The sequence below is a fragment of the Trichomycterus rosablanca genome, chromosome 22 (assembly GCF_030014385.1).
Source record: "Trichomycterus rosablanca isolate fTriRos1 chromosome 22, fTriRos1.hap1, whole genome shotgun sequence".
Taxonomy (NCBI): Eukaryota; Metazoa; Chordata; class Actinopteri; order Siluriformes; family Trichomycteridae; genus Trichomycterus; species Trichomycterus rosablanca.
Genome location: NC_086009.1, coordinates 15,495,573 through 15,507,500, shown reverse-complemented (window position 1 = coordinate 15,507,500; position 11,928 = coordinate 15,495,573). Strand labels below are relative to the sequence as shown.

Here is an 11,928-nt window from a genome sequence, read left to right as displayed (position 1 = left end):
GACAGACAGACAGACAGACAGACAGACAGATTTAGAGACAGGCAGACAGACAAACGGACGGACAGATAGATAGATAGATAGATAGATAGATAGATAGATAGATAGATAGATAGATAGATAGATAGATAGATAGACAGACAGGCAGGCAGATAGATAGAGACAGGCAGACAGATAAACAGATAGATAGACAGACAGATAGATAGACAGACAGATAGGCAGGCAGACAAACGGACCCCAAATAAAATAGGAGGGTTAAATGATTAGAAAAGTCAGTTTGTCTTCTCCATGTGTTGCAGTCTCTGACACTTTTCCAGAGGTCTTTGACGACCATGCAAATTCAGGTGCAGGGCTTATTGCAGTATTCTGTCGGCATCTTTCCCACCGCTCAGGTAAAACTCTACATGTCTACTTCTTACGTTCTGGAACTGATTTGAATGCACAATGTAATACATCATATATGTAGCTAAGGGCTAGTTGCTAAGAAATTCACATTTATAATATTTCCTTATTAATACAAAGATTGTCTGTAGCTTTTAAAATAGTTAATTAACATTAACATTAATATTGGGTGATCCAATGAATGACACAGATGAGCCAAAACATTATGACCAATTCCCTGAAATAAGAATGTCAGTTTGGAATGTCTATTTTGCAACAATTGCAGCCAGTCACTGTCAGTCATATAGTATGTTGGGCTGATAACATTGCTTGTAGCAGACTTGTTGCATGCATCAGATATGGCGAGGATCAAAGATCCCAGCAGCTTTGATAAGGTTCAAATTATCAGGGCTCACAGTTGCACACATAAAGCCATTGTGAGAACCTACCAGCAATGGACTGAGGAGGGACAAACCACAAACAGAGAGTCATTGACGCCAAAGGGCAACAAAGCCTATCTTGTTTGGGACAGACCAACAGTAGAGCTACTGTGACTTAAATTGCAGATAATGATAATAGTGATAAAGAGGTGATAATGGTAATACAGAGCGTGGATTATGCATTACGTAATCGTAGGCCAATCAAAGTGCCCATATCAACCCCAACCACCATCAAAAGGCTGCATTGAAGGACCTGCTGATAATATCCTGAGATCATATACCACAGGGTGTCACATTGGATATAGGGATGAGATTCTCTTGGCTTGATGTGCTATAAACAAATGGTTTGGTTTGGTTCCATCTGTAGAACCAAATGGCATCACTAGGTACGCTTCCTCTCTACTGTTGTTGACCTCCATTCCTGAACGAGTAGAGCCGTGACTAACACACGCCCGCTCCGACACGTGCAGTACCCGACTGCATCTTTTCACCTGCACGACATGAGTTCATATGTGGATCAGGTTTGTGTACGGAGAGACACACCCTGAGCACATTATCCCCCGTTTTTGTGCAGGTGCCATCGATCAGCCAGCAGAGGCCGTAATTGCATCAGTTATGAGGAATCCTCTCCGGCACCCTCCCTGCGATTGAGACAATCATTGTTTGTGTAGGCACCCAGCCTGCCGGTAGCAGGTGTGCTAGCGTGCTTTACTGCTGTGCCACCTGAGCGCCCCTGTATCTGTTAGTTTTTGACAGTCTAAAACATGTATCAGAATAGTAACTATCCTTCAGTAATACAGTCGAATCCGGTTAATCGGACCACATCGGGACGCGATAGTTTTGGTCCTAATAACCGGCTGGTCCGATTACATGAACATGCCCTATGTTACAAGGAATGATAGTGGAATGATAGCTTTCTCGTGTAGACTTTAATCGTGATTGACAGGAGGGAATTCCTTGCACGTGTTGCCGGACACTCTTGTTTACGCTTGACTTCATTTCGCCGAAAAGCGGAGATGCAGATGGATCCAATAACCACGCTGCTGGCTACTGGGTGCTTCGTTGTGGGAAAGAAAGTGGTGGGCGTGTTCACCTCCCGCTGGTTTTGCTCTTGTCAACACAACTTTTCGGATTTCCTGACCTTTGATAAAAGCATAAATTCTCCCGGGGAGCCCAGGAATCCTCCCATATCTCACTGACCCACTTTGCATCCGCTCTAAGTGGCGACTTGTGGCTTCTTTTTCTTATTCGCTCTCACGTTCTTTGGTCCGATTAAACGGAATTTTGGTCCAAATAAGCGAATAACATTACACGTACATAATAGGATTTGTTTCGGTACTTTAGGATTCGGTCCGAATAAGCGGCTGGTCCGATTAACCGGTGGTCCAATTAACCGGATTCGACTGTACTGCTTTATATTTATAAATTGCATTAATACAATATTTTCCAGGCTTCATAAATCACACAAGTGGTACAAAGTAGGGCTGGGTGATTTTCACGATTAATTCGGTTAATTCGCATGAACGTTTTCACCCGATGTTAGAAATGTGACAATCGTGATTGTTTACATACTTTATATTTTAATTAAAATACTAACATGTCACGAGGCAGAAACTGAGCAGACGCTCGCGGAATATAAATCAGGGAAAGTTTAATATCAAAAGGGCAAAAACGGGGTACAAAATCAGGTAGAGTCCAAAACCAGCGAAAACTAAAACAGTAAACGGAAGACAACAAGTGCCACTGAATCAAACACAGCCGAACTGAATCACAACTCCGGAGCCGATGAGCGCGATCAGAATTGACCGACCGGGGACATGTGCTAGTCACGTGACAGTCCGTGGGAGCATGGGAATTGTAGTCTATATTGTTAGAAGCAGAACTTGCCCCCTCCATCCACCCCCCAGTCACAAGAGGACAAAATCAAAGCTGAGCAGAGTGATTACTTGATCCCCCCCCCCCCCCCCCCCCCCGCCTAGATACTGATACAGACTCACTTCACTTCACAGGCTCGTGTTCCTTTTAAGAAACCTGTAAAGAACTTTTTGTAGTTTTGCACTTTTCCTATTGTAAGGAGGTTCTGCTGCACAATATTTAAAGTAAGGGTTGTGTGTGAGCTATTCTTATAAAGGATATAGCTTATTAAGATTTCTATTTTGTTTTAATTATTGTTATATCGTTATCGTTATAAAGTTTGAGTCTCTTGAAATGATTATTACAGGTGGTGCTGTTACTATTTTTCACTTCTGCAGTCTTTTAAATTAAAATGCAAAAAAAAAAAAGGAATTTGAGTCTTTTTTCAATTGCATTATACAAGAACAAAACAATCGTAATCGACAATCGGTAATAATATTAAAATAAGCGAGATTTTTTTTTTTTTGCAAAATCGCCCAGCCCTAGTACAAAGTTAATGTATTTACATTGATTGTAATTTTATTCTAATTGTAATTTTATCTGTAAAGATTCATTAAGGCAAAATGAACTACCAGTATTATGTTGTTCATTTAAAAGATGCAATAATCAATAAGCCCTAGTTAAAAATCAGCTCGCATAGACCATTTTAAGTGTATCAGGTGTGGTATTTCGTTCTTTGTAATTCAAGCATGTATCTTTTCTTCATCAGAGGGATCTGTTGGGTATTCAAGGCCTCCTGAATACCACCGAGTTCAGCTTGAATCAGCTCACCGCCTTGCTGGACTGCCGCAGCCTGAATAAGGTGAGCATCTGCTCTTTAACGAACAACATACTCCTCCAGCACCTGGGACTCTAAACTGTCAATGTTTCCACGGCAGGATTACCTCGACGCCCTGGTGGGAGTGTGTTACGACGGCGTGGAGGGCATGCTCTACCTTTGCCTCTTCTCCATGCTTGCAGCGTGTGCTTTCAGTGCCATGCTGTGCGCTATCCCGCGGGCGTTTCTCCTCATAGTGAACAGGTAAAAACCTCAAGGCTTTAGTCCGAGAAGTTGGATTTTGTTTAGTGGTGTTAAATACAGGCCAACAGGAAATGAGAATGTGTTACCCTGGTAGTGTTGTAATGAATGAATAATGCCTTTATCTGTCATACATACATATACACATGTACAGTAGAATGAAATTCTGGGGTCAGAGTGCAGGGTCAGCCATTGTACAGTGCCCCTGGAGCAGACAGGGTTAAGGACCTTGCTCAAGGGCCCAACAGTGGCAGAGCTGGGATTCTAACCCAAAGCCCAAAGCTCTTCCCACTAGGCTACCACCATCCCCAAAATAGATACCACTTTAAAATACTACTGCTATATAACACGCAGGTGGTTTTCTTGCTCTTAGTTGTTTATAGGTATGAATGAGTGAGTGAATGTGTAAGTGTGTGATCTTCTCCTGTGATGGACTGGCGCCCAGTCCAGCGAGTATAACCACCATGCAACCAGTGTTTTTTAGGCCATAGGCCATTGTGACCCAAACCAGGATGAAGCAATTGAAGAAAAAGAAGAATATAGGTTGGCGCTTAGGTGGCACAGCTATCTATTATAGCTGTTTTATTATACAGCAGTGCTATCAGACGTCCGGGTGTCTACACAGACTTGACTGGCGATGTCTTGGAGGAATAGCGAAGCCCTGCAGTGAGTGTACGCAGTGCACAGGACCTGCTACATACACCCTTGACCAGGATGAAATGACTACGGTGCATAAATACATACTCTGTCAACCTCAACCTGATTGAACACCTTTGGGATGAATTGTGAGCCAGGCCTTCATCCAACATCAGTGTCTGACCTTACAAAGACTCTTTTAACTGTGGAAATAATCTTCCCAGCAAAGTGGAGGCTGTAACCGCTGCAACTTTATTTTTGCGCTCATGGTTTTGGAGTGGGGCGGCCAGCTTTCGGGCAGGAGTCCACATACTTAAATAGAGTGAATGATGAGTACACAAGCTAGACTTAAAAGACTTAAAACCATTTCAGAGTTCAGTGAAATGGCAGGGAAACTGCTGGCTGAATTGAAAATAGAAAAACTGATGGTAAGAAAGAAGCCACAGAAGGAAACGTTCTGGATTAACAGTAACGAAACAGGAATAAATCAGACCAACCGCGACCCCGACCAAGATAAAGCTGTGGTGAAACAGACCATGAAGGAATGAATGGATAATGCAAAATCATCTCGCAAACACCCTTGAGAAAACACAGATGAGAAAATCAAGCTATGCCAGTACGTTAGCTCCACCTATAGGTCTATTGTTTTATCAGTTGGCTTTTTTTTGGCACAGATAATGTCCATTATGCCACATTATTGGGAATTGAACCAACAACCTTCTGATCACTAGTCCAGCACTTTAACACTTTACCTGAGCCAACAAAGCCACACCCTCTTTTAAAGCAAAATCAAGAGGAATGGTAGGCATGCTCATTAGGGTGGCCACATTCATAGGACATTACACCCCAAAAGGAGGACGTCATACCAGGAACAGGGGGGCATGATACTGCAACACACAGGATGAAACCATTACCCATATAACCCATGAGTTTTTGACCAATTTCAGCAAGAATTCTGTAACAAATTACTGTTTTACTCACCATATTGTGTCTAATTTTGATATTTAAGTCTGTTCCTCGCTGCCTGCAAAAGTTTACTAATTGACTCAGGTAGAGGTGTATGCAGAACAGAGCGGGCGGGCGAAATTCAACCACCCAATCACAGACTAGCATTTAGAGGGCGGACCTTCTGCGATTGGCCAGTGGTGGGCGAGCATTCGTTTTGACACGTACCCGAGCCAATGACAGATAATATTGATCAAAAATGTAACCAGTGTTGCCAACTTAGCGACTTTGTCGCTATATTTAGCGACTTTTTTTCAAAAAAGCGACTAGCGACAAATCTAGCGACTTTTTCTGGTGTTATTGGAGACTTTTGGAGACTCGAACGTGAAAACACACATTGTTCTGCAGTTACTGTCCTCAAGCACGGGCGGTCAGTATCACAGTCAGTGTTGCCAGATTGGGCGGGTTTCCACCAAAATGAGCGGATTTTGTTGGAAATTGGCAGGGAAAAACACACTTTGGCAGGTGGACAAAATTTGGGCTGGTTTGTAATTATTTTGGCAGCTTAAAATATAAATAAAAAAAGCTATTGCTAAAGCAGGTGGAATATAAATAGGTCTCCTTTCTCCCACCACATCCAAACCGTTGTCAAAAGTTTGATTGACAGGTTATTCTTTCCAGTCCAAGACACTGTTGCCACGCCCATAAATACACTGATTCATATGTTAGACAAGTGATTTGAGTTGAATATGAAGGTAAGCAAGTCTCATATGTACGAGAGGTTGAACTTTCATTGCTTGCAAGTTTATTTTTATTTACATGCAAAGGGTTGTGTGCAGGGCTGGACTGGGAACAAAATTCAGCCCTGGACTTTTTTCTTGACCAGCCCACTACAAGCACATCGCGCCATACATATCACCCCCTAATCAAATGTTAGATGATTGATATTAATAGTTTTCATCTATCTTACCACTAAAGTTAATAACTCACTATAATAAAAATATAAATAATAAAAAAATAACTACAAACAAATATATATATTTCGAACACTTTCCTTTGGGATTAATAGTTCTATCCATCTATCACACACATACAATTTACAATTTCTTAAATGGTTCTATTGGATTTCCCCATCCTGTCTCATTAAACCGCAAGAAATAAAATTAAACCTTTCTTTCATTAAACCTTTAACACTGGTAAATATGCTTTTTTCGCACTTTTATTCACACGTGATTCACGTTTGTTCCAAATAAGTGCATTGCTCCGATGAGCAAAGAAATAAATACTTTATATGTTGACAAGGGAAATTAACCATGTGAGCTATGCACATAATCACTAAAAATGTCCTGAACAGCTGCATTTTCCGTTCTGTATTATATAGAGGACAAGATAGTGTTTACTTTTTCCTGCACTTTTCTGCATCTGCTTGCAGCTTTTTCTGTTTTTTATCACGGGCTTTTTCTGCAGCTCCTTTACGCTTTTTCGACCCTTTCTCCATCTCGCACTCATTCATAGTTTTTGTACTGGTGATTGTGATTACGGTTTATCCTGGGGGAGGGACATTTCTGTGATTGGCCAATGGACATGCAGCGAGGAGACTGTGGTGGGCCAATGCACACTTCAGGATTATTATTCAGGAATATTTAAAACAGAATGTATTTTTCACTCTCTCAGCGGCCCACATACAGAGCGGCCCACCGGGAAAACTCCCGACCCTCCCGATGGCCAATCCATCCCTGGTTGTGTGTCCTAACAAATAATGCATTTTACAAACTTGGCAGGCTACTTTAAAGACATGCAAGCAAAAAAAATTTGTCCTTTATAATGTATAATTACTGATCTGTACATTTTAAGATATTAATTTGTAGGTCATGATGGTTTAACTGGTTTATTATTTGTGAAATGCTAAACACCATCTGCTTATCCTGTGTTTTGGGCGTTTTTTCATGCATTTTGGCTGAAAATTACTGTCGCAATCTGGCAACCCTGCCCAGAGTAGCTCAGTATTTTCTTAAAAAACAAAAACAAACCACGAATTAACAGAAGAATGTTCATTTGTAGTTCTAAACATATTTAGGGTGTTTTTTTTACCCACTTTTTGTCTTTCCCACGATGTTATTCCTCTTCTACAGCGTCAATTACATGCAAATGGATCATATGCAAATTAGGCAATGACGTCATTTAGCGACTTCTAGCGACTTTTAGGACAGCCAATAGCTACTTTCCTTACTGAGGAGTTGGCAACACTGAATGTAACCAGTTCCCTCCAAAAGGAGGATTTTTAAGTGTCCGTCCTAGCGTTGCATGGGCGGAGGACTGGCAGCTGGAAAACCGGACTGTCCGACCTAAAGCCGGACGGCCGGCCACCCTAATGCTCATGTGTACAACTGCTCAAGTCCTTGTTCATCCCGCACTCACAGGGGCAGGAACTACGACGACATAGACGAGGAGGACCCGTTTAACCCACGAGGACGCCGCATGGCCCCTTACAACCCGAACCGTACTAACGTGCACAGCTTCTGCAGCTACAGCAGCAGCCTGGGCAGCCAGACCAGCCTGCATCCACCACCTCCAGCCGCCTCCAATCCTCCCCCTCCAGAGTACATGTGAGTTATCCCCACCCACTACAGCGGAGAATGGACATCATGTCACATGGCCTTCCTGCACTGCGTTATATGGAACCAAGTTCTAATTTCAGTGTTTTAAGGAGGGGATTTCTGGGGTTCATTTTGCAGATGAATAAACTGCAACCTTCCTTGTTTTGGAATCTGTTCCTGGTTTAGGAATCAAGCATCGCTGTTTGGAGAGAATCCCCGCTATGAAAACGTGCCACTGATCGGAAGAGGTTCACCTCCACCCTCGGTATGATGATTCAAATTTCTTTGTAAAGGCTAAATATGAGCAAGCGTAGAACATCTGAGAAACTCTGATTTCTCAGAGTTTTTACTGACGCGCATGCGCTGGTGAACATGACATGTTGTATGATGTTGCAACACTGACATCTTGTGGTTGTTTTATGCATTAGCTCATTTTTTTTTCCATCTTTTACTGTTGCTTTGTCAACAGTCACCTGTTTTTTTGATGCAGCACTTTCATTTCCCAAATTTGGGATTTATAGATTCCTGAGAGTTTGTTCAATCCGCAGCAGGCAGAAAGTTAAGCACTTGGTCCAGGTTCATTGTTAGAAGATTGATTAGACAGAATGGACATTGAGGCAGTGGCGTAACCACGGGGGGGGGGCCTCCACGACATGAACTCATAAACTCAACCACCCACCTCACTGCCCACCGTTGGCTGCATGTATTATGGCAAGCCAAAAAGGAAATATATAGCAAACATGATATATATAAAATAAAACATATATATATATATATATATATGAAATTTGTTTAGGGGGCCCATGAGCTCCTAGTTACGCCACTGCATTGAGGGCTTAGAGTGCTAACTCGTTTACAGAATCTTTGTTAAAATAAGACCTCAATAAAACCCCCTATAGCCTGCATTTAATACGCATGATGATAGTTATTATTATGTATACATTAATGAATACTACTCATACTACAACAAATATATAATAGCAAGAACATTCCTATCTTTAGCGAAGATTAATTAGTTTCTTTATTTGCAGTTTGACAGCATCATATTATATATTTATTATTATATACACTGTGTACATATAAGTTAATTCAGTGCACTAAATTATTTGTCCCATCCTCAGTTTGTTTAATCTGTAAAGCAGTTTTATTTTTGTTTATTTTTAAATTACTGTAGTTACCCAATGAACCAATTAACCAAATGAACATGATAGTTAAGGGCACATACAAATCCCATTTCCAGAAAAGTTGGGACATTTATCCTGCTTCCACAGGGAAACACTGGGCGCAAGGCAGGGCACCAATCCTTCATAGGGCTTTGGCCCCAAACCAGACACAGCCGATCATGTCGTAATAGACTGCTGTGCCACTCGAAAGCTCTAGATTTGGACTCCCTAGTTCCCCGTGCCACCACACTCATTCACTCAATGAGTCAAACAGGGTTAGGCTTGTACAGGTAAACTATACATGTCATGAAAAGCGTATATGAGCTCCTGTCATTCGTGACCCAACAACAAACCCTTTTTATTGCTCATGATCTGAATCACACAGGTCTGCTTTAGAAAAAAGGATCTGCTAAATGCTGCAATCGTTAATTATTTTGAGTGTGTATAAATACAATCAATAAGTATTTAACATGATGGTGTTTCTTTTCCTTTTTATATTGATCATATCTGGACATTTAACAAGACATTTAAAAACAGTAAGTGGGCTCCTTCACAAGTTCAGAAATGACCTGCCCTTGCCCTCTGTCCTCTCCATACTGCATTCCCACCAGGCTGGATTTACTTGGTCTGCAAGCAAAACTGAGGCTGCTATCATGAAGCAAGATGGATTTCCTAGTTAGCCAGCAAATTTGGGATTTACTTAGGCTCACTCACCACCAGAACTTGAACCACTGCTCAGATGTATAGTTTGGTTCAGGCTAGGTAGCAAGACATTAACCAATCAAAAGAAGAGAAAATGTCAGGTGACAGGCATGAAGGGTTGGTACCATACTGCTCCACTTGCATATAGTTGCCGGTTGGTTCTTTATACCAACCTGTGGATACAGAGAGTCACAGCATTCACTACACTAGCTTTAGTAAAACAGACTAATCAAACCAGCTATTGCTAAGCTAGCGCTGTACTACACAGTGGTTTTACTCCACCACTGTGTTATTACTTCAGTATCCGAACACTTCCCTGACTAACCTCTTCACCCATGTTGTTCAAGCGATCCATCTCACTGTATTAACAACCTGCTAACACAGAGTAGCTCCATCCATCATGTCCAGACATTAAAACAGAAGCAAATAAACTTTCTATATGTGTTCTGTTTCCTTTTCTCCCCTCAGTATTCACCCAGCATGAGGACCACATACCTGTCTATGACTGATGCCCAGATCAGACACTTCGGAAGGGACCTCCAGGTATAGAGTGCGGGTGACCCCTCCGCTGAAGCACCCACGCTTACCGTGGAAGACTTTTACTCCATACTTGAACCAGGGACGCCCGTGGGGGTGCGTTTCTTTCTTCCTCACTCGACGGGGGATTCGAAAGACTCTTAAGAGACTCATATGATGCAGCGTGTCTTCCGGGCAAACTCTGTAAAATAGCTACACACATCCAAGCTTTTTTTTACTTAGTACAGTTACATGTATGTCAAAATAGAAAATTTGCAACAAAAAGGCCTTCATCTCCACGACTGCACTGAAGTGGAGCTGATTTATTCCCATTCATGCATATTTTATTGCATTTAAGACACGGCACCACATAGAAATGTCTTATATATTGGCTTAGATTGCTTCACTTGTATAATGTTTGAAGATTATTTAATAAGTGAATGATTTTGATACTTGACTGGGTCTCTGTACACATTCACACATACACTATTTGGACAAAAGTATTGGGACACTCCTTCTTATTCTTGAATGTATGTGTTTCAGCCACAACAGTCACTAACAGGTTATTAAATGTGTAAAGGAGATTCCAAAATGATTCCAGCAGCAACAGTTTAGGGAAGACCCTTTCCTGTTCATCATGACTGAAGCTTGGTTTAAAGAAACTCCAGTGGCCTCCACAGAGCCCTGACCTCAGCCTCACTGAGCAGCTATGGAACATCAGTTGAGGCTTTAATGTCTCACAAAAGCCTGCATGGGCACAAATTCCCATAGACATAGAAGCCTTCTCAGAAGAGTGACTGTTATAGCTGAATAGATAACACAGAGGTCACTCTACTTTAATCCCATTTAAATAGAACTGAAATGAGAAGTCCAACAAGCTCAGGGTCAGGTGTCCAAATACATTTGGCTATATACATTCATGTAGCAGAATTGCCATGCAAATACAGTACACACATGTTAATATTAATGTCAAACATCAGAATGGGAAAAAAATATAATCCGAGTCCCATGGTGTGTTTGCCGATGTAACAAGGCTGGGTTACGTATGTCAGAAACTGCTTTTCCACTGGGCTTTGGAGTTCACACACGATAGTGTAAACATCCAGTGAGTGGCAGTTCAGCAAGCAGAAAATGCCTTGTTTATAATCAGACATTATAAAAGAATGGGCAGAGAATTTTGAGCTAACAGCAGGCTAGGGTAACTCAAATACCCATTTCGTACTGTGGTAAAAAAGCATAAATGTAAAAACAGCATCTGGGGGCACATGTCAAATACAAGAGCAAAAAAAAACACAATCAAGAACTGAAATCCGAAGTTAAAGATTGAAAAAATATTGGCATTTTTATGACACGCATACTCAGGTGCATTTATAAATGCATCCATAATGCACCTAGTGGTTTTAATGTTTTATTGGCACACATTGGGCACCCTGATAACAGTCAAGCGTTATCCGAATGCCACAGAATGTACATTTGTTACTGACCATGTCATTTTTTTTATAGCCAACACGTACCCATCTTATAATAGGACGACTGCTGCCATTGAGATTTGCCTGATTCGGCCACATTACAGTGCTTTTTATCGAGCTGTTTACAATATTCCTACTGTCCCGACTTTT

The 11,928-nt window shown here is 41.5% G+C and overlaps 1 protein-coding gene across 2 annotated transcripts in view; it reads left to right on the top strand.

The window, feature by feature from the left end:
* ttyh2l (tweety homolog 2, like) overlaps positions 1 to 10,696 on the top strand; it is a 53,248-nt gene extending 42,552 nt beyond the window's left edge. Inside the window, exons 9-14 of one of the 2 annotated variants that reach the window (XM_063018988.1) lie at positions 297 to 389; positions 3,442 to 3,534; positions 3,611 to 3,753; positions 7,752 to 7,937; positions 8,115 to 8,193; positions 10,262 to 10,696. In XM_063018988.1, coding sequence (XP_062875058.1) covers positions 297 to 389; positions 3,442 to 3,534; positions 3,611 to 3,753; positions 7,752 to 7,937; positions 8,115 to 8,193; positions 10,262 to 10,342 — 675 coding nt within the window. In that variant the 3' untranslated portion in view covers positions 10,343 to 10,696. Of the gene's footprint in view, positions 1 to 269; positions 390 to 3,441; positions 3,535 to 3,610; positions 3,754 to 7,751; positions 7,938 to 8,114; positions 8,194 to 10,261 lie in introns of both variants that reach the window. The other variant, XM_063018987.1, reaches the window with a different exon arrangement.
* The last annotated feature ends 1,232 nt before the right edge of the window (positions 10,697 to 11,928 follow it).